This window comes from Nomascus leucogenys, chromosome 5, assembly GCF_006542625.1.
Source record: "Nomascus leucogenys isolate Asia chromosome 5, Asia_NLE_v1, whole genome shotgun sequence".
Lineage (NCBI taxonomy): Eukaryota > Metazoa > Chordata > Mammalia > Primates > Hylobatidae > Nomascus > Nomascus leucogenys.
The window spans coordinates 132,824,493-132,851,670 of record NC_044385.1 but is presented as its reverse complement, the minus strand read 5'-3'; the positions used below and the strand labels follow the sequence as shown (position 1 = coordinate 132,851,670).

Here is a 27,178-nt window from a genome sequence, read left to right as displayed (position 1 = left end):
ACAAGACCAGCTCCTAGAAAGTAATGCAATCAATCAACTTCTGAGAGGCGGGACTTAAATCTCATTAAAACGTGCTTAATTCATTCAACATGGCGTTGGCATCTTACCAGGGAGGAAAAAAAAAACAAGAGTACGCCAAGGCGAAAAGGAGAGTCTCCATTTATTGCGTCTCAGACTTCCGCCAAGATGGGCGAAAAAAACGAGTCCGCTCGGAAGCGCTCGCCTGCCTTCGGCAAAAATCGTCAGGAGGCGGGGTCCACGTTTCGGCACGTTCCTCGCACGGCATTGTGGGAAGGGCGGCCGGTGCAGCCACAGCTGCCATCTTAGGGGCGCCTTGCGCTGCGGCTTTCTCGTTGGAGGTGGCCTTCGTGGCAGCTGTAGACGTCGGGAAAAGGCATAAAGTCCGTTGGCCGACACCTTTCTTTCCTCCGGCCTCGGTAGAACCGCCAGCCCGCGTCCGAAGGCGGAGGCGAGGGGAACTGGCCGCGTGAGGGGCCTGAGGCGAGCGGTTAGAGCGTCGCCCGGAAGGATGGGCCGGTCTCGGAGCCGGAGCTCGTCCCGCTCCAAGCACACCAAGAGCAGCAAGCACAACAAGAAGCGCAGCCGGTCCCGGTCGCGATCCCGGGACAAGGAGCGCGTGCGGAAGCGTTCCAAATCTCGGGAAAGTAAACGGAACCGGCGGCGGGAGTCGCGGTCCCGCTCGCGCTCCACCAACACTGCCGTGTCCCGGCGCGAGCGGGACCGGGAGCGCGCCTCGTCCCCGCCCGACCGCATCGACATCTTCGGGCGCACGGTGAGCAAGCGCAGCAGCCTGGACGAGAAGCAGAAGCGAGAGGAGGAGGAGAAGAAAGCGGAGTTCGAGCGGCAGCGAAAAATGTGAGTGCCCACGGGGGGAGGGCCCGGGGCGTGCGGAGAGCGGGGCGCGGGCCGAGGGCGTGGGGCCGGGGCGGGACGGCGCGGGCCGGGAGAATGGCGGGGACGGTCCGGGGCTGGGGACCCGGCGCGGGAACGGGCCGGAGAGGCGGCGGCGGGGCGGGCAGGCTTGGCGTTTGGAAAGCTTGGGGTGGGACAGACCCACGAGTTGTTTGGGATGGAAAATTCGAGGGCTTGAGCAGAAAGGGCTTAAATAAGAGAAGGCGATTTTGGCGCGAGAGAGGAGTGGTGTCCCGGAAGTAGGGGTGGAGTTCGGAGTGAGGTCGGAGAGCTGCGTCGTTTTGTGAGGCCCGGAGCGAGCCGGCCTGCACATGTGGAGGGTGGTGAGCGTATGCTGGTCAGCTTGAGAAGGAGAGAGAAGGGAATTAACCTTTGAGATGCGAATCACAGCTGGCCAGAAGCATTCTTCTATTGAAGCTCAAATTTGGGACAGGACCTAACTACTGTCGGGAATCATACACTTTAGGTGGTCCGCCAGAAAAATGCATTTTCCCTCTAGTGTATTCCTATTGTTAAGGTGTTGGGATTGCTTTTTTCCCCTTGAGCCTACACCCTCACCCCTTCTTTGAGATGTTAAAAAAAAAAAAGATACACCCTAAGTGTACAGTGCGATGAGTTTTTTGACCTCTGAATTCACCTGTGTAATCACCATCCCAAAGCCTACCCTTTTTTTAACTTGCTTTCTATTCCTCTAGCAAACACGTGCAGTTTTGTTGTTTCCCTTACACTGTGCTTCTTCAGAAGACACTTGAATAGTTGCTTTTATTTTGGCGTTGCTCACATGAAGGATATTAGTGAAATCTAGAGTTAGAGTGTGTTTCCGAAAATGTCAGCTCCCAAGTATTTCTGGTTATGAAAGTAGGTGTGGATAAATAATACCAAACTAAAGGAATTTTGGGGTTTTAAAATTTAGGGATTTATTGTGTGTTTTGCTTTATGATCGTCGTACTTTGATGCTCTGGGTATTCAGTTTCCAAAAACCACATTGAAAAGTAGATTTGAACAGTCCTACTAACTCCCTATTCAACCAGCCATACTTGGTCAGTTCTTCAGTGAATATTTAGAAAGTGCTCATGAAGCAAGAACGTAACTGAATTTATGATTTTCTCGAGGTGAGTTTATGTGTACTGAATTGACTGCAGGGTTTGTAGTTTTCTGTAGTGGGGTTTGTGTTAGGTAGATTTTCCAGCACACACACAGCTTGTTTCTAAAACCAAAGTTACTAAAAGGTAGGACTGGAGCACTAATATTACAGAGGAAGTTGTACCTGGAGCTGTTTTGCTTCCAACACTCCTTTGAAACACATGCAACACTCATTTTTCCTGTACTTAGAACTGTCAATGATATGTATGAAAACAAAGTTCAAGTAATTGTTTCAAATTAAACCTTGATTTTGTAGAATACAACTTTTGGGTCTGCAACAAGGCCCTTAGCTATAAAGATCTCAAATAGCTCTCAATAGATGGATGTATGAAAAGTTACCTAAGACATTGCTGAGATAATTTCTTCATGTGAAAACAAAGGAGACCTCCAAAGAGTAATAACTTGCCTTTCACTAGAAAGCTAAGATATGTAGGAAAAATGAAAAGAAACTTGGTTTGCAAAGAATAAATAGAAGCATTTAGCAGGTTTCACATGGATAGCAGAGAAGAAATTCAGGAATGAAATATGGCAAATAGAGGAGCTATATGGTTCTCTGGTTTGAGAGAAGACACAAACTGCCAATAGTATTTAGGAGGGAGAAGGGACCAGGGCTGGCAGCTACCTATACTCTAAATTCCTGGGTGCCGTGCAATAGGCATTACTTAATATATTCTAATGCCTTGGAAGCAATGCAGAAGAAACAATGGAAAGACTTAAGTGTTGGAGCTTTGGGAATGTAAGGAAACAGTTTTCAGTCTACATATCCTGTTGGTTATTTTATTCATTTAACTGATGTTTATTGAGCGTTTAATAAGTGTCAGGCACTGTGCTAGGTGCTGTTAATATAAAGATGATTGGCCCTTCTCCAAGAGTTTGATCTAGCTCAAAGACAGATCATTAAATAGGCAATAATACAGTGTAGTAAATTTAGTGACAGTAATATAAACTGTATAAAGGAAGTATCCTGTGTGGGTGGATGATATAAGAATATGACAATGTCAGGCAAGGTATAGGACATATGTGGAGCACGGAAAAGAGCCTCCTCCCCCGACTCCTGCCAAAATAGAGGAAATGGTCTTAAAAGTGGAATAATCAGGTGACTGTTGACTTAGAACGCGAAGTTCTATAAATATTTAAGTCATGGAGTGACTGGAGAGGTAAATAGAGGCTGGGAATCATGTTAGGGTTATTGTATGTCATGTTAGAGCTTGGATTTCATCCTAGAAATGGGAAGGATTTTAAGCAGGTAAATGACATGGTGCCTTTTTTGTTTTGATTGTTGTATAGGATGGAAACTAAGAGGTGGGTACAGAAGTTTACACAGGAGTAGCGAGGATAGTTGTTGGAATGGAAAAGAGGGACAGATTGAAGAAACATTTAGAGTATATTAAATGGAATGTGGGACTTCAGAAAAAGAATGGTGGTTCTCATGTTTATAGTGTGGCTATTGCAACTCATCTACCAAATGTTTCAGTAACAACCATGTGGCAGGTACTGGTAAAAATGTCAGAAACTCTGTAAATAGTGGATAAGGGAGAGGGAAAGGGGATAAGAGAATGGTGCCTTCACTGTGAGCACTAGTTTTGGATATACTCTACTGAGTTTATCCAGAGTTGATCATGTGAGACTGAAGCCTAGCTGAGAGGGGCTTCACTGAATGTCAGTGAAACCTTGAGAGTATATGGAATGACCCAGGGAGAGTGTGGAGAGAGGAGAGCGGTTCATTCAAGGAACTGAAAGAACCTTAGGACATGCCTGTATTTGCAATTAGGAAGAGGGAGAAAAGCCTATGGTGGAAGCAGAAAGGAATATGGTAAAAATGCAAAGTGTCAAGTGCCCTTAGAAGAAATCTAGTTAGATGGAAAGAGACCGTAAAATAAGAATCAACCATTGGGTTTAACTAATTAGGAATTCTTTGGTAAGATTGGAAACCTTATTAGTTTACCACTTACAATTCTGAGTTGTTGAATAAATCACCTACTTCTTTTTTTTTTTTTTTTTTTGAGACGGAGTCTCGCTCTCTCACCCAGGCTGGAGTGCAGTGGCGCAATCTCGGCTCACTGCAAGCTCCGCCTCCCGGGTTCACGCCATTCTCCTGCCTCAGCCTCTCCGAGTAGCTGGGACTACAGGCGCCCGCCACCACGCCCGGCTAATTTTTTGTATTTTTAGTAGAGACGGGGTTTCACCGTGGCCTCGATCTCCTGACCTCGTGATCCACCCACCTCAGCCTCCCAAAGTGCTGGGATTACAAGCGTGAGCCACCGCGCCCAACCTAAATCACCTACTTCTAACCTTGTTTTTAAATCTGTGAAATGGAGATAATCTGTCTTGCTTGTTGTGAAAATTGGAGATAATGTATTTAAAGTAGGTGATACTTGGCATATAATAGTTCTCAATAAGTAATGTTATTTAATGTAACTAACTTACATGGAGCCAGACCAAGCCTGATGAATTTAAGAAGTGATCTTATGAGTTGTAATCTTAATGCTTAAAAGGTAGGCCTTTACATTTTTAAAGACTTTTACCCTCAATTTTGAATAGGCAATTCACATGGTTCAAAATTCAGTTCAAAAGATCTTCCTCTCATCCTAGTGTCCCAGCCATTCAGTGTGGTTCTTCTCACCCCGTCCCCACACCAGTAGCACCATTTTCTTAAATGCTCTTTTGAGATGCTGCATCCATGTTGTATCAACTGTTGAAAAAATAGACAACTGAAAATAACTTGCAGCAAATCAGGAAAATGTTAATGGCATAGTAACTTACTCTAGCGTGTGATGTCTAGGTTAGAATATCCTTGGTGTTCAACTGGATGACGGATTAAGAGCCTTCTAAATTAGAGTATCTACAGTGAACTGGGATCTATATAAGTGATTCTTAAAATACTTGGGCAGTCCGTTGTGAGAGCAAAGAAGAGCTTTTAGGAGGAAATTGATTATATGGAACCGCATATTTTTGGAGGTTAAGGCTCTGACAGAACGTTAAGGCATAAGACCTAGCTGATGTTAAGAATATGTATTCATTTATTTATTTATAATTTTTGTAGAGACAGAGTTTCACTGTGTTTCCCAGGCTGATCTTGAACTCCTGGCCTCAAGTAATCCTTCTACCTCAGCCTCCCAAAGTGCTGGAATTACAAGTGTGAGCCACCATGCCTGGCTTATACTTTTTTCTTTCTTTTTTTTTGGTAGTTAAATCTGTGTGCTTGTCTTTGCCCCTCTCATTTGTCTTGCAGAAACCGATGTAGGGTGGTAGTATAGTGCTTGCTTGAGATCATTAGCTTTGGCATCTGCGTAGGTTCAGAGAAACAGCTCAGCAACATCCAGTGTGCTCGAGTCCAGAAACTTCAGCTCCTTGTTCTTAGTTTCCTCGGTAAAAGTGGATACATACCCACTGCATAGGAATAATTATATGATTTAGATGATGACATGGTATATAAAGCTTTTGGCACAATATTATATGTTACCTATTAAGTAATAAGTAAATGCTGTTTGCTAATAATAATTGAGCGAGTCCTAGAAGTAAGCCCCTAGGATTGAGTTCCCACATTTTAAAGATGTTTTAAAATAATGGTGCCAGTTACTCTATAACAGTGCTGAAGTGCTGTAGCCTTATGTTTTGTTTTTAATAGTTAGCATTTTAAAGTTCATTGTGACTAGTGGTGTTTTTTTTTTTTTGTTGTTGTTGTTGTTGTTGTTTTTGTTTTTTGAGACAGAGTCCTGCTCTGTCACCCAGGCTGGAGTGCAGTGGTGCAGTGGCGCAATTTCAGCTCACTGCAGGCTCCGCCTCCCAGGTTCACGCCATTCTCCTGCCTCAGCCTCCCGAGTAGCTGGGACTACAGGCGCCCGCCACCACACCCAGCTAATTTTTATTTTTTATTTTTTTATTTTTAGTAGAGATGGGGTTTCACCGTGTTAGCCAGGATGGTCTCGATCTCCTGACCTCGTGATCCGCCTGCCTCGGCCTCCCAAAGTGCTGGGATTACAGGCATGAGCCACTGTGCCCAGCCTGACCAGTGTTTTTAAAATGCATTAGAGCACAGAGAAAATAGGACCTAGTATTATACCGTTTCCTTTGAAAACCTTGAAGATCTTGATTTAATGCTTTCATCAGTATAACACATTATTGGCAGGGGAATGGATATTCAGCAGAGGAGTGTAAGGACGACATTAGAGAAAAGAACATCATGAGGGTAACAACTACTATGGCAAGGGTTTTGAGGAGTGAATAGGCTGTTAGCTGATACCTATTTTGCAAGACACCAATGACCCACTCAAGAAAGTTCAGTGCCTCTTACGGGAGTAGGCATAATAGTGGTTTTATCATTGATTATGATGATAAATTTGCCATCAGTAAAGATGAACTCATGCCTAGTTCAGTTGTATATGTGCTCATTGGTTTGCTGAATTCAGTATATGGCGAGGGGATAAAATTGAGCTTTCCTTCAGCACTGTTTCTAAAATTTGATTTAAAATTTTTTTCTGATTACTGAAGTAGCATTTTTAATTTTACCAAGAAAAACAGCAGAAATTATATTCTTGCTAACACTTGTAGGCAAACAGTTTTGCTGTGGTACCCTGAACCCGGCCTGTTGCAAAGCTTAATTTTCATGTTGGGATGCCTTGCAGTTCCTCCAGGAACAAAGGGAGATAAGCAGCTTTGTGAGAAACTGCACTGGGTCATTTCTCATTCTCCAGTGTTTCAGTTGAGCATGGGACTTTCCAGTTGCCCTCCCTTTGGGCTATAAAGTCGCTGAGCTGTAGTTAGAATTGACTCCTTAGCAGCAGAGCAGTCCACGGCCTGCCTGTACTGCCTGTTACATGGGCCCTCTGGTTTGATGTCATCAGTGGAAATAGAAGCAGGGAACAGACATTCTGATTTGGCTTTTGCTGTAAGTAAATTTATTTGGCTCATTTTCTCCTTACTGACCAAAGCTATGGAAATGAGGCCCTGTTAGCCACTGCGCTTTTGCTGAGGGATGGCTTGACTGCCAAAAATAACCTTGAGTGTGTATCATGTCTCTTCCACCTTCACCAAATTCTTAAGATGGCAACTTTTTACTCCTAGGGCCTTCTTTCTACTTTGTGTGAAGTTTTAATTGAAACTGTGTTACATTATCCTTTTTTTAATAGTCAGTACTATGATTCACTTAATATTAATTAAAAGTCACATTGTACTGGTTTTGAAATTTTAAATATTAAGTTTCTTCTTAGGCTTCTCTACATTTACTAATTTCAGAAGAACGAACTAGCAAAAGTGTGTGTGTGTGTACACTTTATTATGAGAAATTTACATATACACAAAGGCAGATTATTATCTTTATTCTTGGGTACTCATTATCCAGATTCAACAGTTGTCAGCCTTGTTTCATTGATTAGTTTTCTTTCCTTTTGGGTGAAGTAGAGAAACAACATTTTATATGGAAATGTGATTTAATTTCTACTGAAGTTTCTGTCTGGTTTCCTTTTATATGCTCCCAGTGATCGATTATTTTTAGTATTGGGGAAGATACCTGCTGTCTTACTGAGCTGCTGTAGATAAAGACTTAAAACAACAGAGTCCCGAGAATGAGTGTTGGGCAAACATCTAGGCCCTTAAAGGAAAATATGCTTTCTCTAGTACCTACTGTCTCCTTGACAGAAGAATGTAGAGGATAAATGTAGAAACTGAGATGAATCAGATTGTTTAAGACACATTGGTATTAGTGTGTTATCACTGTGAGTAAGTAACGGGAGTTGAAAATGAGAGCCCTTGGGTGAGAATTGAATCCTCCTTAAGAATAGAGTTGAGTTGAAGTGGATTGGGGTATTTAAAGGTCACTTAGAAACTATAAAGTCTTTACTAAACAGATAAATTGAATGATTCTCATATATATGTATGTCAAATGAGTCATCAAAAGATAAAGGTTGCAGGTTTTATTTAATTTTGAGGGTTGTGAGAAAGTTGGAACATGAATCGTCCTCTTAGGATTTAGATTTACTGCAAGAGCCTCAGAATTTATTCATTCAGCACAAATTTATTGCCTCAGAGTGCTATTAACTAGAAATAGTATGAACAATATATGCAATATAAAATTTTTTAGTAACGTTAAGAAATGGATGAAATTAATTTTAGTGTATATTTTTATCCAAAATATCATTTTTAACATGCAATCAAATAAAAATAGGAGATCATTTATATTCTTTTTCTTCATACTAAATTTCAGTTCGGACCAGACACATATGACTAGTGGCTATCACTGAATATCATTGGTATGAAATGTGCAGGATTTCCACAGTGGTGCCTTGATGAATGTCAGTAATTTCAGCACAGAATTTTATTTTGAGTAAATTGGTTTATAATATCAAAATGGGATTGGAGTAATTAAAACTGTAGTATCATGCTTTATTGAACTTTTTCTGGTAATAAAAATATATTTTTACCCACTTTCCCATTTCTAGAGGAGCTTTTAATTGAAAATCAATTAACAAAAGGAAGAAAAGACATAGTAAGGAACTATAAAGCTAAAGAACTTCAGTTCAAAACTTAAGTTGGTCATATTTTCAGTAAAAACTATACACTATTACTCCAGCAGTCTGAATCTCTTCAATCTGTGTTTATTCTTTCTTTGCTTAGCGGGAAATGAATTCAGCCAATCTGAGTTGCCTGCTACATAATTTCTCGTTACTTCTCTGTAGCTCAGCCCCACACGAAGGGATTGGCAAATGAGCAAATCCATATTTTTTAACAACTTGTCCTCTGATTATAAAGTCGATAACAGAAGTAGATTTTCTGTTTCAGATTTATTGTTCCTAAATTAGAACTAATGAATTAGGCTCTTTGTATATACCTGTTCTCGTATTTAGAATATGATAAAGGAAAAAAAGATTTTATATTCATTTGTATTTCTGTATCAGTTAACATCTTGGTATCTGTCATTTCCTTAAATGTGACATGAAAATGAATTCTGAAAAAATCACTGAATAATACCAGGCTCAATGGCTTGATAGACTTAAAACTAGTTTTGTTTAAATTTATAGTTTTAAAAATAAATATCTAACTCGTTTTTTTCACTTTGTTTGCTAGTCGACAGCAAGAAATAGAAGAAAAACTCATCGAGGAAGAAACAGCACGAAGAGTGGAAGAATTGGTGGCAAAAAGGGTGGAGGAAGAACTGGAGAAAAGGAAGGATGAAATTGAACGAGAAGTTCTCCGAAGGGTGGAGGAAGCCAAACGCATCATGGAAAAGCAGTTGCTCGAAGAACTCGAGCGACAGAGACAAGCTGAGCTTGCAGCACAAAAAGCTAGAGAGGTAACGCTCGGTCGTTTGGAAAGTAGAGACAGTCCATGGCAAAACTTTCAGTGTTGGGTTCTGCCTCCTGCTCAGTTCAGAAAGAGATGGAATACAGACTATCTAATTCCTTTCTCGTCTAAACTTAACATTGCTGCGAAAGTTAATTTTTTAGCCTATTCAGAAGTGCTGACTGATAACTTAAAAGTTGGAAGCTTTTATAAAACATATTCAAGGATACTTTTTGATTTAATGGAACTGGCTATTTGAGAAGTGTTTGAAACTTTTGCCATGGCTGCAGGACTTACATTCTTTTTTGGGAGGACGGTGGGGAGACAGGGAGTGGTAAAGGGAAAAGGTTAAAAATCCACCTGTGGTTGTATATTCTTCTATTCTGTCACTCTGTTACCTAGACTGTGAGAGGCTTTTGCCTTCAGTCAGATTAAAAAGAGCAGGGCCTAACATTGAGTGATAGCACCTGCTTTGATAAATAGGTTTTCTCACTCTTCTTTTTTTCCTTCTTTTATCCCTCACTCCTTCCCCTAAACCCTGCTTCAGCACAGTGGACTAATTCTAGCATTCTGATCATAAGGCCCTCCATTTTCCTAATGTGTTTCAAGGAATCTTTTTAGGAAAAATATCCAGATTATTCATCCACTTTTTTTAGTATCTACTAACAACTCCTTTTTTTCTCTAGAGAGTTATGAAGGAACAGGTTGTCCTTGTCTGGAGTCAAGCTAAACACATGATTTGTTTTATCAGCAGCTGGAGCAGAAGTTGAAAATGTCTTTCTGTGAGACAGTAATTTGCTACTGAAGCTTTATAGCTTGTTTGCACTGATTACTCCAGGATCCAAAAACTTGGTGAAAGCCACTGAAACACTCAAGGCAAATTACTTTACAGCCCTGAGTGTCTGTCACCATAGTTTGCATAATGAATATGAATCCCATTGGTGTGTGATGTAGGAAATCCTGTAGTTGTATTTTCTTGAACTAAAATATTTGACTCAAAATAATTAAGACTTATTGTCATTTTTCATCTTGGCATTATTGTGGACAAGTTGACATATTAAATCTCCTTGCTTTCTGGTAAGCTTAGCTTTTAAAATGCATTTTCCCTTGTCCTGTCTTTAACTAGATATACATGCTTATATTTATAGTGGGTTTCACAGACTATAAAATTGAATGTATGAAATTTTTATTTGTATCAGTGCTTTTAATAATGAAGATATTTTTGGAGTAATGGTGCTGTCTTGTAGCGAGTTATTAATCATAGTAAGATTTTTTTCTCTTCATTTGCTTTTTTTGTTTCATATTAACAATTTTTTTTTTACACGGACACAACCCTCTGACAGTCTTTCCAAATATTAAAATCATTTGAATATGTATGCTGTGATCTGAACACTGCTCAAGCCCATCAAGCAGTCTTCATACAGTTTGCATTATAAAATCTCATTAAATTCTCCAAGAAAAAATAAGTTGAAGAGTTTTATTTCCTGACCATGCATCCCCTGGATTTCTGAGTTTCAGTTCAGATTGTAGATGACAATATAAGCTGCCTTCCGAAATTGTCAACATCTGAATGTTAAGTCCATTTTCCCCATGGAAGAAGCCCGTAGTTCCATGAAGTATGGATTACCATTTGTATTTTTCACTAACAGTAAATGTATTTTTCTTATTAATTGTTTGCCTTAGGAATGATGAATTACATTTTTTGTTCCTTCTTACCATAAACATCTGCATTCCTCAGCTCAGCCTTCCTTGTATGTTGTTTCTTTATAAATGGTTGAGCTGCTGATGCAGGTATTGCCAAGCTAACAGTACAAATCATTTTAAAGAGGAAGCTGGCGCGTATGGCAGCCGAGGAGCACACTCTGCAGGACACTGGACAAGACAGTAAATATTCAACTTTTAATGCTGATTAAAGGAGTATAGGTAAAGAATACGTAGGTATACATAATTGGTGAGACAAATATTCACTTTATTTATATTTTATATATTATTTTTTTAATTTGGTAAATACTATCCAGTTTTGTAGTTGTCCTTGTTGATTTGTGTGATATTAAAGTATTAGTAATAATTGCCAGGAAACTATCATTAGGGAGGGTTTAGTTGGTTACTGTTTGGACTGGGAGGGATGATTTAAATTTAGTGCTAGAAACCAATTTTAGTGACTGCACAGTTTATCATTTGTCAGACAGAAGGTAGCTATAAAGCTACCCTGTAAGTCATATCAAAAAAGTTCAGAGGAAGATTAGTAAATATTTATCAATAAAAATAAACATTTTGTTTTTCTAATATCTTAACATATCCTCCCCTTTAGGAGGAAGAACGTGCAAAACGTGAGGAGCTAGAGCGAATACTGGAAGAGAATAACCGAAAAATTGCAGAAGCACAAGCCAAACTGGTAAGTGTAAAGCATACGTGAAAAGTGTTTTGTATTTTGCTTTATTTCCCTTTTTCAGATTTTGTGGATTGATTTTTGTGCCCTATAATTTGACTTATTTTGGGGGGATTCTCTGGACTAACTTTAAAGGCTTTTTGAGGCAAGGATAGGAACAATTGAGATTTTTACTTCCAATCTGGACAGAACTTCAAAATTTGCAGTGATTTTAAAAAACAAGTTTTCTGGGGAAATTGTTTTGTTCTCTATCCCCAATTTTTTCTTTCCTAACCTCATTCACATTTCTCCTATGCCTAAAAAACTAATAGCAACAACAAAAGCTTGGGGGTATATTTAAACCAACTATAATATGCAGCATTTTACTTTGTATTAGTTGGCTTGTTACCAGGAGTAGATAGTATTTATTTGATAGTAAGTGCACCACAGTAATTTCCTATTCCTAGTTTATAATCTTAAGAAATACAGAGTCTTCGGTAATTATATAATATAGAAAGATGGGGGTGGGGGAAAGCAAGTTGTAAGCTCCAGTTACATGGTATAAAGAAATTTTGTGGTTATCAATGTACAGAAAAATATCCAAGTGGGTCTAAGTAGATAACAGTGGATCCCATTGAGAGTAGGGATGAAGGAAGACCATAAATAACCTTAATAAGAATGTAAAAAGTTAATATGGGGCAGTTGTTTCTAGAACATCATCTTCTGAAAAATAGTGTACTCTGGATAAGAGAGAATGCTAGAAATATTCCAGATAACTTAGTGAGCATGGCACAATGGATTCTTGGTAAATATCACCTGGTATTTGTGAAGGCCGTAATGGAATCTATTGGAAAGCCATAATCCGCTTTCCCAAAGAAAATCTTAAAATCTGCTAAGGTAGAAAAAGCAATAGGAATGTGAAATGGATGAGTCATTCTAAGTTATATTGCTGCATGCTTATGAATAAGTATGTGATAACTTTTTTTTTTTAGTGATTCCAGGATTCCATATAAGGAGAGAACCTCAGTGCAGATAGGAAGAAGAGGGAAAGTGTTCAATCTGAATTTGAGGTTAGAAGGTTGAGTGAGCTTTGAAGGGTAAATAAAATACACTCTGGTTTGTGAGGCATAGATGTTTCAGAAAAGAGGAAAAAAATATGGTTGACAGGTAAATCATTGAAGCAAAATTACTGAGCAGGTGGAACTGGACCTCCTTTTAGGACACGTTAAAGAGATTGGATAGCTGTGGTGGGTTCATTATGTGGGTGGCCTGGAAGCATGGTGTGCCCTGCCAAGATCTTGATCCCTTCTGACCCTGTGGTAGCTAGGGACGGCTTGGCCTCCTTGCATTATTCTTACAGTCCTCTATTGTTTGCCCACATGAAAAACGAAAATAAGATTTTCAGTCTGTGATCACTGGAAAAAATATTGGTAGGCATAACCTTATACTTCTCAAATGGTAGTAAAAGTTCAGTTTTTGTTTTTTAATCCCAGTTTGTCTCAGACCTCTACTTTTGCAAAATACAATTAAGATGAATTACTAGAAAAATGAGGTCATACTGCTGTAAAAACTTCTAAAACCCTTGTATTGATTTGTCCTTGTTGGGGATTGATTAGTTCGTAGATTATAAGTGGTCTGTGGGCCATGCTTAACATTAGCACTTTTCTAGATCACACAGATTTAGATTTGATCGGAGTGACACTATTCTTGCTTTGTTTTGTTTTTGAGACGGAGTTTTGCTCTTGTTGCCCAGGCTGAAGTGCAGTGGCACAGTCTTGGGTCATTGCAGCCTCCACCTCCTGGGTGGGTTCAGGCTGTTCTCCTGCCTCAGCCTCCCGAGTAGCTGAGATTACAGGCGCCCGCCACCATGCCCGGCTAATTTTTCTATTTTAGTAGAGATGGGGTTTTACCATGTTGATCAGGCTGGTGTTGAACTCCTGACCTCGGGTGATCCACCTGCCTTGGCCTCCCAAAGTGCTGGGATTACAGGTGTGAGCCACTGCTCCTGGCCTAGAGTGACACTATTCTGATGGCATGCTTGTGATAAACTTCAGTAAAAAACATATCTTAGGGAAAAAGAGGCTTGGATTTGAGAAAGTCAAGTAAGAATTTGAACATATTTAACATGGCTGCTTACAGTGTTCAATAAAGTTGGAAGCATAGTAAATTGATACTGGAGAATTTTTTTTTTTTTTTTTTTTTTTTTTTTGATGGAGTCTCTCTATGTTGCCTAGGCTGGAGTGCAGTGGCGCAGTCTCGGCTCACTGCAACCTCCGCCTTCTGGATTCAAGCAGTTCTCCTGCCTCAGCCTCCTGAGTAGCTGGGACTACAGGTGCCCACCACCACACCCGGCTAATTTTTGTGTTTTTACTAGAGACGGGGTTTCAGTATGTTGGCCAGGCTGGTCTCAAACTCTTGACCTTGTGATCCGCCCGCACCATCCTCCCAGAGTGCTGGGATTACAGGCATGAGCTACCGCGCCCGGCCAAGAAAAGTTTTTTATTTGATTCTGTTGGTAGTCATATGCTGGCAGGAAAAGTAGGGTATGCTTTGTGTATGAGGAGACAAAAAATGTATAAAGATGGCAAGGTACACATTGAGGCCCACTTCCACTTTTATTGCCTTTTTCCTTCCCCTTCCTCTCAATTTTGAACACTATTCTTTAATCTTTGTGTATGTTTATTGGGAAACATGTAAAATACATTCAAACTCCTATTAAAAGTACTTGATACCATATAATGCAAGAAGAGTGAGAAGCATTCTGGCCTCTAGAAAGTGATGAATGATGAGGGATGATCAAAGGTAACTGTTTGCTATAATCTGTATTGAGAAAAGCAACTTGATGAAAAAGTAGACAAGCCATTAAGTGCTTTTAAATAATTTAACATATTTTGGAAACAAAGACAACTCCAAAAAAAGTTACTAATACCATGGAAATATTTGGTAAGTGGTATAGGTAATGTAAGATAATGACATAGTTGCCCTGGGTGGCCTGGGAAACCTTCCTAGAAGAGGTAGTCCCTTGAGCTGGGCCCTGATGGATAGGTGGAAATTCTATTAGGAGGCGGACAAGAGTGCGAGGAAATGAAACAGGGCAAAGGCCTTTGAGGTAGTAGAATAAAACAAAGGCAAGGGCATGGAAACTTGGGATATTGGGAGAAGTAGCTGTAGTAAATGAGCAGCCATCCAACCTTATGTGTGCTAAGAAGTTTGTGTGGAAAGCGGATTATAGAAAAGTCAAGTTGATAATGAAAGTACCGTGGAAGTGGGGAGGGAGATTTCTTAAACATTTTAACTGAAAAAAATAATACAATGATGTTACAGATCAGTAAAGAAGACTAACTTCCTAATTAAAAAGGAGATTTGTACACAAGTAGGACAAGAAGCAACTACAATAAATTTCTGAAAATATATCTCAACCTCAGTAGAGAAGCAAAGAAATGTCCCCCTCTTTTCTTTTTCCTTAATAGAAATCCCCTAAAGCCATTGTTTTTCACAGTGTCCTGTGTTGGCAGATTATGATACAGATACCTCTTTACCTGATGATCATGAGAATTTAAATGGGTATAACAGTTTCTGAAGACAATTAACAGTAAATCAGTAAATATAAAAAACTTTAATTCTGTGTCTAAGAATTTATCTCATGAGATAGAATCATTTACAAATGAATTTACGTACAAAGATAATCTCAAATTATTTAAAATAGAAATGTCCAAGTTGTTGGATTCATTATTATTATGCAGTGGGTTTTTCTGTAGCCAAAAAGTATTTGATAATTCAGGGGAAATACAAAATAGGAGGTAGATAAATACAAAATTTATATATCCAATATGATCCTTTTATTTTGAGAAACATATACTTGCACATTTTAAGAGACAGAAAAGCCAAAATGCTAAAAAGAGTTATCCTTAATTGGTAGTCTTATGTGTAACTTTATACTTTTCTTCAGTTTCTACGTGCTACAAGTAATGTATATCACTTTTTTGATCACATACAAATAATAGTAAAGAAGTTAAAGTCATACTTTTGACTTTTAAGTAGCCTTTTGTGACACAAGTTCACAGATTGAATCCCGTAATGACTAATAAGGAATGTATTAGCCGAGCCACACGAGCTCACTCATATGTGAAAATCATTGTTAAGTGCTCTAGTCCATGGGTAGTTACTGTTTTTTTCAGTTCCACATTGTGTACCAAGATACTTGGTTTGTCAACAGAGACAGAAGTATTAACCAACAAACGTACTTTATTTACAAAGTAAAAGCATCCAAATATGACTTAACTTGGCTTTTTGGCAGATTGTTCTTTGTTCTTGAGTTAGTGTTGGTGGCACATAACTATCTTTAGGTATTTGAAGGGTTAATACAATGGAAAATTTTAATTTTCTTTTGTTAAAAATAGTGCTTAAAATTTTTTGAAGTCTTCTTCATGGTGTTTTTATGATGTGCCTGGGAAAATCTCAGATACTGTTCCGAAATGTATATGAGTTTTACTTTTTTCGAGAGGGAAACAGACTTAAAAGTTGGGGCTAGATTTTGCTATAGAGTAAAATACTCTTCCAGAAGATTGTGTCAGCAGGAGGAAGAAACTCTCAATCTGTACCCTTGTCAAGATTGTAAATACAAACCATACAACCTGGTTAGTGAATCTGGTGTAAACACCTCAACTATAATAATACATTGATAGTTTCTAATAAAATTTTAGGTAACATACTGGTCAAAGGAAGGACAAATTACTTCTGATGGGAGACAGGGGTGTTTGGGGTTTTAAAGTATATGCAAGTTATAAATTCTAGATTTACAGATCTCTTTATTAATGAAATAGTTTTCTTCTCACCCCCTGCCAAGTTCATCGTGTTATACCACTTCGTATCTCACCAGTTTGTTATCTCAGCAGTTTGAGAGAAAAAAAGATAGTGCCATGTTTGAAAGTTGCTTATATATCAAATGTGTACCACATACATAAGTTTAAAATAAACCAGAGTTTGCTTTGCAATGGAGAGATGGCTTTCTTTTAAATGAGTTTGTATGGTAGGCTGAAAAATCCCTTCTGTCCTGTCTCCATGAAAAATAATCTGTATTCTAATACCTGGAATTTGAATGTGCCCATATATGACAAGGAGGGCGGGGCTTTTGCAGATGTGATTAAGTATCTTGCAATGGGGAGTTTATTCTGGATTATGTGGTGGGCCTTAAATGCCATCACATGTATTCTTAGGCAGAGGGAAATTTTAGCATATAGCACAGACAGGAGAAGGAAGCTAGGTAAAGACAGAGGAGAGAGATTTGAAAATGTTGGCTTTGAAGATTGAAGTGATGTAGGCTGAAGCCAAGGAATCCTGGCAGCCACCAGAAGCTGTAAGAGACAAGGAGCAGACTCTCTGCTAAAGACTCCAAAAGGATGGAGAATGGACACCCTGCTGACACCTTGCTTTCAGCCCAGTGATACTGATTTCAGACTGCTGGCCTCCAGAATAAATTTATTTTGAGCTGTTTAGTTTGTGGTAATATGTTACCTAAAAATGTGGAAGTGGTTTTGGAATTGGACAGTGGGTAGAGGCTCCAATTTTGAGTCACATGGTAGAAAATGCATACGTTGCCTTTAAATACTGTTGGCAAAAATACAGATTTTAAAGGTGCTTCTGGTTACGGCTCAGAAGCAAATTAGGAACATATTATAAACTGGAGGGGAAGAGATCCTTTCTATATAGTGATAGAAAGCTTGGCTGAATTGTGTCCTACAGTTGTATGTAAGGCAGAACTTAAAACTTTTTCATATTTAGCTGAGCATTCTAAGTAAGTGTTGAAGTTGTAGCCTGGTTTCTTCCTGTTTATAGTAAAGTGGCAAGAAGAGCTAAATTGAAGAATGAACTGATAAGTATAGAAAGAACCACCAGCACTTGATGTTGGGAAAATCTCAGGCTATTCAGATGGCAAAAGATGTTCACGGTTAGAAAAACTGGCTCTGGAAAGAAGGCCAGGGGTATTGCTAGACAGCCTTTTGTTTGTGTGGAAGAAACTATGCATGTAACTCATAGGTTCCCGGACTGTCTCAGTAAAACCCAGAAATAGATGAGATTATCCAGGAAATATCTGTGGAGAACGATGTTTAATGATGTGACATGTAGGGGACCTCCAAAGTTTCTGAGAATGTTGTGTCAGCAGAAACTGCCAACTGGGACTGAAAAAGACACATGACACGATGAAGGAAGGTGTTCAGACTCCTGACAGAATCCACACACATAGGAAAGGTGATGTGAAGACAAACAGAGATTTGAGGATATTGACCTTGGAGTGAAGTGTCCACACACCAAGAAACCTTGGCAGCCACCAGAAGCTGCAAGAGGCAAGGAACAGATTCTCCCCTAGAACCTCTGGAGGAAGTGTGTCCCTGCCAACACTTTCGATTTTTGTTCCAGCGATACTGATTTTGGACTTCTGGCCTCCATAATAAATTTCATCCAGTTGCAGTTTGTTACAGTGGCCACAGGAAATGAACACAGTTGGAAAAAGAACAGAGTATCTTAGAGTGAGCATTTCTATAAGTTGAAATGGCACAATACTTAGGAAAAATAAGGCAACAAATGTAAATGTCAAATATTTTAATTTGAAATGAAGTTTTGAGTAAGTCAGGTAAGGATTTTCAGAGAGCGAGAGGCTTTTTCCTGATTGTTAAGATAAAAAGCTGGTTGAAGACCTTATGTTAATGTATTTGGGACAGTAATTTAAAAAATAAATTTCTGGACATGAGTGAGTATATTGACATTGTGAAGGATGGGTTTGTAGGACACAAACTGGAAACACGAAGCCACTGAAGGCCAGTCAAAAGATGGGGCCCCGAATCACCGAAGTAGCAGTTCTTAAAAACTGTAAGGGAGAACTAATAAACTTGGTAAGTGAAGAGGTATGAAAAAGCCGGGACGCAGGGGGAAGTCTGTTGTAGGAACCAGAAAAGACCCTCCTGATGTAATCATTCCTAATAAACTCATTCCAGGTATCCCCAGGCATTTAAGGAAAACGTAGTGCACAAAATAGTGAATGACCAAGACAGAAGAACTGTAAAAAGAGAGAATGTAGGATACAGAAGATTAAAAGAGCCACATCTAGATAATACCTTTGTTTGTGAAATTTTAGAACAGAAAGTATAAAGAAAACCCCGAAGGCATCAGATTTTCCTTGGCAGAATTACAGAGCAGTCTCTCCAGAGTGCTCAGGCAGTGCTTTTTGTACATAATATTGCATACCAAGCTCAATCTGTCACTTCCTCCTTTTGAAACAGTTGTCTTCACTTCAGGTAACATGGAATCCATGGAGATATTATCTGAGGTTGAAGTTTCAAAAATGATTTAAGGTTATATATAAATGTCACAAGAGGGGAATTAAGAATAAAAGGGGGTAAAGGGAGTAGGTGGTGACAGGAATTTAGATGGTAGCTAATGATATCCCGTAATGATGGTTTGGCATATTAGAAACCCTAAGGACGTAAGTGTGAGAATAAATATGTTGTCACAGGGATGAAGGGGATCCTTGTGTTTTACCCTTCTGTTATTTAACGTTGTACATGGAATACTTCAGAAAAATTTACTGACATAGTTTACTAAGTGTCAGAACTAATCGTATCAAATGTATTTTTTCATTTTTTAAGTCATTGGTTATCTAAAGTGGGATATACATTTAAAAAGTTATGGAAGGGAAGATGAATAAAGGAATTAAAATTATAAATGGCAGAGTGGATCAGGCTATCTTGGAAGGTTTAAAATGTAGAAATCACATTTCTGAATAGTGGCATAGTTTCTAATTGTGCTGATTTTCATCCATTTCTATAATCACTCTTGAAAAGAAATATTTCTGTGGATTTTTAAAATTTTATAAAGTTACATATATTTCAAATAGAGAATAGATGTCAGTATCTCTGCTAAAGGGACTGTTGCTAAAGACTACCTTGATTAAATTTATAGACAGTTTAAGAAGGAGAATGCTTAGAAAAGTAATCTATAAAATCAGTAGATCCTCTGGGTAAAGACAGTAGGGCAGAGGCTGGGCGCAGTGGCTCACGCCTGTAATCCCAGCACTTTGGGAGGCCAAGGCGGGCGGATCACAAGGTCAGGAGATCTAGACCATCCTGGCTAACAAGATGAAACTCCTCTCTATTAAAATACTACAAAAAAATTAGCCGGGCGTTATGGCATGCGCCTGTAGTCGCAGCTACTCGGGAGGCTGAGGCAGGAGAATCGCATGAACCTGGGAGGCGGAGGTTGCAGTGAGCCGAGATCGTGTTATTGCACTCCAGCCTGGGCAACAAGAGCAAGACTCTGTCTAAAAATAAATAAATAAATAAAATAGGGCAGAGATTACTGGGAGGGGTAAGTAGGCCTTTTAACTATAATGGAACATTTTGTGTGTGTGTATTTCTTATCACCAGTCACTCTTTAGCTTGGGGTACAAGGTTGAAAGCCACCTTTGTGAGATTGAACAGGGTTATGGGCATAATGGCTAGGAGGGTCTGCCCCCGTGTAATGGTTCTGGTATTGTCGATGTTAGCTTTCTCCTTGGCCTCCAAGCTGTCCACCACATAATCCTTGTGAGTGAGTTACTTAGTATTTTTCATCTGTATAAATACATATATGCATCCCCAACCCCCCAATGCAAATACTGCTTTCTTGTGCATAAATGTGAAACAAGCAGGGAAAGGAACAATGGTTGTATTCTCTGGCAAGTCAAGTCATCAGGAAAGAAAAAGTTACTACAGAGAGAGGGTAGGATTTAGGAAAATACCTAGCAAATAAGGTGTTAGGGTCATACCACACTTACAGATGGTGGATGAACAGGAAACCAGCTTTTATCACTTGAGAGACTATATTAAAATGAGAGATGACTGTGGTTAGTGTTTGAATAATCTTATTTTTGTCAAAGTGTAATTAAGATTGATGCTTAGTTTAAAGCCATAGTAGAACAAAATACCAATATTTGTATATAGACAGTATATTCAACTAATTTTTAAATCATTGCATTAAATACTTCTAGTAGGCACTGTATGCCTAGCATTGGTGATTAACATTGTTGAGCCGTAGTCCCAGAGAAAATCAACTCTTCTGTACATACATTCACACACACTTTTACCTTCTCTATTTGTAGACCTAAATGAAGAAACTTGATTCTTTACCCAATCTAAAGTGCAGAATTAGTATTTTATCTGAAGGAAGTTGCTTTACTTTAAAAATCTGGATTTTAATTAGGCAAAATGATCACATGGTTCAAATTTTGTTTTTTTAGGAAGAGAAAGTGAAGTCCCTTTACCTTCCCCCCAACCCAATCCCCAATCCCAACCCCATCTCCAAAAGTGTACTCAGTTACGTGTTTTTAAAATCTTTACAGAATGTCTGTAAAAGCATATTCAGGCAGATACAAATGCATAATATTTTAATTCTCCATTTATTGCACAAAAGTAGCATGTATACATGGAACTTTATTTTTTTCATTTAACGGTGTAACTTGGAGATTTTTCCATTGGGGAACATAGGGGCCTCCTTTTTTCCTCTTTCTTAATTTGTTTTTAACAGCTATACAATATTCTGCTTTATATATCTTCAGTAATTTATTTAGTGTACCCCATATTGGTGGATATTTGGGTTTTTTTCACATTCTTTTCTTTCTATAAACTGTTGTAATATGTAACCCTGTAAATATATCAAATTCGCATGGGTGCAAAACTTGCACATTGCTGTACAAGTATATAATGTAAATTCCAGAAAGTGTACTTGCTGGCATAAAGTATTACGAAGATGTAATTTTGATAGTGTGAGAGTGCTCTTTATATGATAGCATATGTGTGTTAGTCCATTTTTTTGCTGCTATAACAGAGATAGGGTAATTCATAAAAATATTTGGCTTAGGGTTCTGGAAGCTGGGAAGCCTAAGAACATGGCACAGGCATCCCATGAGGTCTCCTCATAGTGGAAGGCATCACATGGTGAGCAAGCTAGACAGAGAGGGCCCTAGAGGGAGAGAAAAGTGGTGGCCAAACTCATGTTTTTATCAGGAGCCCATTCCCATGGTAACCAACCCACATCCCACTTGGGTGATAACAGAATTAATCCGTTCATGAGGATGAACCCCTCATGGCCTAATCACTGCCTAAATCCCCCCATCTTAATACTGTTAACAATGCCAGTTAATTCTAACAGTGACCTTTGGCGGACATATTGAAATCACAGCAATGTGCTGTCACACTTTGAATTTCTGTCTTACAGGGTAAAAAAATGGTATATTTGTAATGTTCATTAGATTTCTCTTATGGATTAGGGTGGTGATGTTCTGCTTTATGTACCCTCACTCTCCAGGGCTCTAGTATGCTTTCCTAGGCTTGAGTTAGAACCTTAGAAGAAAGTGAATCTGAGTATTTATTTTGATAAAATGTTTCTTAGGCACACGCACACATCCAAAGAACCCTTACTACATCTTGATTCAGTTGCACACGCTAAGCTCTTACCCCAAATTTGTGATGATTTATTAAAACTGGATAAAGTAATTGGCATATGAATTCACTAATGAAGACTGGTAGCAGGTAATTCTTTTTGTTGTAATATCAGTGAAAGCCTAAGGAAGAGAGTGGCTATTTGAAATAGATTCTGATGTACAGGTAGGATTTCCATAGAAGGAAAGAATGGCATGAGCAAAAGACGGGGGAACAAGATAGAAAGGAGAATTTAGAAGAGGAGTCGAAACCAAGCTGGAGCCAGCTTATAGAAAATCTTGTCTTAGAGATACATTATACTTTAGGAAGTTAAGCTGTATGCCATGGACAGTGGATATCATTGGAAATTTGAGAACAAGAAAGAGTGAGCAATGGTCAAGAAAGGTGAGTCTGGCAGTATCATGTAGGATGGATTGAAGGACACACTGGAAACAGGGGCACCATTTTAGATGTACAAAAGATATGTGACCCTAAACTGGTATGCTGGCAAAAGAAGTGAAAATAAACTCTAGGCAGAGAATATAAAACAAGAATTAACAAACTTGACTGAAGAAGAGATGAAATAAAGCTATAGAATTTGAGTGGCAGAAGGGAAAGTGTAAAGGGCAGATTTATTTTAAGGATAAAGTGGAAGAATTTAAATCTTAAAACGTTGAATTTTGAAGCAAGTCCTAGGTCTCCCAGGTGGATGTGTCCAGTAGCCAGGTCTAAATGTAGCATAGGAAAAAGGTTTTAGAGAGCTGTATCTTAAAGATATCTTTTAGCTCTCTGTTGGATTTTCCACCATGCTCACCTGCCGGATTCTCTCACTGCTTGTAATTCTGATCTTCGTTATCTCTGGCCTTACTTGGCTGCCATTGATTTGTTCCAACACCTATCTTTTAGTCTACGTCACATTGCTGTCTAAACTTCTTTGTGTTCTTCCCTTTTTTTGCTACTTAAGATAAAATTTAAACATTTTGTATTGCATACCAGAGTCCTGTTTCCTTTTCCATCTTCCTCTGCCATAAAGCCTATAAACCAGTCACATTACACTTTATTTAAATATATATATATTTGATATATATATATATATCAATGGAGACAAAAGAAGTAATTAGTGTATGGCATTAGAGAATGTATCAGAAGAGAGAACATTTTTAAGAGACTTAAGTGAACAGAAGAATTTATTTGAATAAAGAGAAAAATCACTGAATTTGATAGATTTTGACCATACAGAAGATAATTTTAGTAGAATAATGGAGATGGAATCAATGACCTAAAATTTGACTTTGAATGGGAATAGGTAGGCAGCTCAAAGGATGCAGTGAATGTTTTAAGATCACAGTCAGATAGAGGGGGAAAAAGGATAAATCGTGACAACTGATATTAAAAAAGGGTTAGAGCAGGGCTTCTCAATTTTGGCACTGATTGGATCATTCTTTGTTGTGGGAGCTGTCTTCCGCATTATAGGATGTGTAGCATTGTCCCAGTCTCCTACCCACTAGATGCCAGGAGCCATTCCCAGTTGTGGCAGCCAGAATCATCTCCATGCATTGCCTAATGTCCCCTTGGGGAAGGGATTAAAATTGTACTTGGTTGAGAATTGAAGATGTGTGTATGGTATCTCTACGAAGCATGAGAAGGGCCTGACTTTGATAAAGAGGGGGAAATCTGTAGAAGAGTGCAGGAAAGAAATTGCTTGACATGGAAGGAGTTGAAGGCACTGCAGGAGTGGAATCAGTTACACCAGTGTCCTTTTGAAATTAGATAGCACTTTATAGTTAGTCAGGTCAGAAGGTTTTCTGATATTTTTCTTCAGGTAATTGGGTCTGTGGTGTTTCTTGGTTGTCTACTGATACTATAATATAGTCCCTTTTTTTCAGCGTGATTTGACCACACAAACAAAAAGCCCCAGTGGAGATTTTTTCCTACGTTTTTGGTGTGTGTGTGTGTGTGTGTGTGTATGTATGCCCTTCAACTATAAATATGGTAATTGGTAGATAACCTGCTCTTTGAGTAAATCTGTGCCTTGGTTTATAATTAACAGTCTGTTAATCTGGTACAATGAAGTTAGAGATAAAAATAGGTATAGAACAAAATCTGTCATGATCTCAACATGTGATTTGTGGAAATTAATTTCCATTTCCAAAATGTGTAAGTGCTTTTCCATAATTTGTTCATTTATTTTCATTAAAAATGAAAGACAGAAAATGTAGATACAATTAATAAAGGGTTCTCTTTTAATTTTCTTAATTCTTTTTTCTCTACCACTTAAACTGCATGACCTTAGTCAAATTTTATGACCCATGCTATTGTGTGTAAGTTGTCACCTCGTAACTAAAATATTGTGAAGGCATGTAATTCATAGAAAGTCCTTCCCCCTTTTTTGCATTTGCATTAAAAATTTTTTTGTAGATACATAATAGATACACCTGTTGCAGGGGTACATATGATAATTTTTAATACATTTCTATTATTAATTTTTACTTTTAACTTTCAGGCCGAAGAACAGTTGAGAATTGTTGAAGAACAAAGAAAGATTCATGAGGAAAGGATGAAACTAGAACAAGAACGACAACGTCAACAAAAAGAAGAACAAAAAATTATCCTGGGCAAGGGGAAGTCCAGGCCAAAACTGTCCTTCTCATTAAAAACCCAGGATTAAATTGCAAACTCTGAACTTTTTACAAAGAAAAATGGAAAAACTTTGTATGGTAGCTTCATGTTGAAGTGGTTTTTTGTTTTTGTTTTCGTTTTTTTTAATTTGTAAAATCTGGAAAGTTAGCTTGTTCTAATAGGGGCTATGCTCTGCAATTCCCTTTTTTTTTTTTTTTTTTTTCCTTCCACTAAGTCAAATCCTTATCAGATCATTGTTGTCTTCTAAGGAGTGACGTATTTTTCACCTGTTTGGATTCTATATTAGTGGTCTGAGGAAGAGCAGATCACATTGTAAAACTATGGATGGTCTGATAAGGCTTTTACTGACCCCACTGACTTCAGAGTTATACTCTGTTTGCTACATCATAATGCTGGTTTTGCTGACTTTTTGTTTTTTTATATATTTATAAAAAAAGAAAAAGTTGGTGATTGCACTGGGAAATTCCCAGGGTATTACTGGACCTATGTGGTGTATTGTTAAACCAGTGTCCTTGTGATACTGTTGCTCTTGATGTTCCTGATACAGGTAAGGAAACAGTTGGTCAACCCTGATACAAAGTACATATACAGTTCAGTATTGTCTCTGTTCATTTTGTTTTTATTTCATTGACAAAATCAAACCAGCATTCCCCATTGTGTAAATAAATGATTTTGCTGAATAAAGTAAAGTCTTAAATTCATATGTTGAAGCAATTTTTTTTAATGTTATGTTAAGTCTTAAAGAGGGTGGTTCACTTTTTGATGGTCAACCATTTAGAAGTCTTAGAACTATATTTCCTCTTGTTTATACTTTTATCATAGGGTTTATATGTACATTAAATATACTTGTGAATTAGTATTTTATGGCTATTTTTACAAATATCAACTTTATGCTGATAGAGCAAATGGCATCAGTGTTACCTTTAAGAAAGACTAACAAAACCCGGAAGATTTAAATTCTCAAACCTGTGCCTCTGTTTTAGGATATAAGTATTATCACAAGTTATACTTAATAAAGGCTAGAAAAATGCTTTTAAATTATGGAATCTGAGATCATTTTCAGAGTGGGCCATCAGAAAGAACTTAGCTTTATACTGTCAAAAAAAAGGCTAAGATGGTCAAGTCAAGTTTCATTGTGTAGTGTACTTGCACGTTTATTTTTAGGACAAACACATTAGAACTTTATGAAGTTTTTTTTTTTTTTTTGCATGTGGAATCTTATGGATGGCTTTCATATTATACACTAGAATCTGCCTCATTTACTCTTACATATGTTTAAGTATACTGGTATTAAAACATTCAAGAAAAGGATATTGATCTAAAATGCTACCTGAGATGCATAAACATGTCATCAAGTAGAGAAAATATTTTTATTTTTGCCCAATATTTTTTAGACAGTTTGATTATTCTTAAAAATTGAAAACATAAGTTAATGAGATGACTAAATGGTAGATTATTTTGTGTGTGCATGCTAAGAAAAATGCTTTAGTTTTGAGCTCTTCAATGAGTCTAATTGTGGTAAGGAACAATATAAAATCAGTTTAAAGATCTTTAAAGGTAGAATTTTAAATAGGCATGAAATATAGTGAGAAGTTTTAGTAAACATGCTACCTACTCTAAAATCAAACATTTTATTTTCCTAAAGATATAGGTTGCCAAAAAATATTTTATCTCTAAGTATAGGTTAGCTGTAATTATTTCATGATTCTGTTTTTTTGTTTGTTTGTTTGTTTTTTCAGTGTAACTTTTTTTGGTGCAGATTCATGGTTCCTAAGTTCTGTATTCAAGTTTTTGGAAATGTTTATTTAAAAACTGTTATATACAAGTGTTCAAAACATTGTATCTAAAGAGAGTAGCCTGGACTTAAAATATCTGAAATCAGCTTATGCGTGCCTTTTAATTTTTTTTTAAGTTTCTTACTGCCACATATGGTGTGAAGTGACAGTAAGCTGCTTAATGACATCCTGCAGTATCTGCTTGCTGCTGGAGATTCCAGTGAGATGTTGAAATTGTTCCTGTGCTTGGTAACTACTTTCCTCTGCCAGGCTATGGGAAAGAGGATGTAATTGTGAATAATATACACCATCCAGTCTTTAATGTGCTGCAACAATGTAGTAATTTGTTTTTTTCATTTGTTCCCACTGCCTTTGTGTACATAGAAAACTTAAAAATTTCCCCCAATCTATTAGAAGTTAAGATGTTCCCTAATTTATTAAATATGCCTTTATTCACAATTTGTTTTTTAGGTTATTCTTAATGCATTATAGAATTAACTATGACTTTGTTTATTTTTATTACAGTATGTAGTTATTGACATATTGTGGTTTGCAGAATTATCAATTGTATAAACTAAACCTTTAAATTA

At 38.0% G+C, this 27,178-nt stretch overlaps 1 protein-coding gene across 1 annotated transcript; it reads left to right on the top strand.

Moving 5' to 3' along the window:
* Positions 1-286: 286 nt before the first annotated feature.
* On the top strand, positions 287-27,178 carry ARGLU1 (arginine and glutamate rich 1). Its single transcript, XM_030813676.1, has 4 exons — positions 287-876; positions 9,139-9,364; positions 11,666-11,749; positions 24,677-27,178. Exons 1-4 carry the CDS (start codon positions 530-532, stop codon positions 24,839-24,841), a joined length of 822 nt encoding a protein of 273 aa, XP_030669536.1. The 5' UTR covers positions 287-529; the 3' UTR covers positions 24,842-27,178.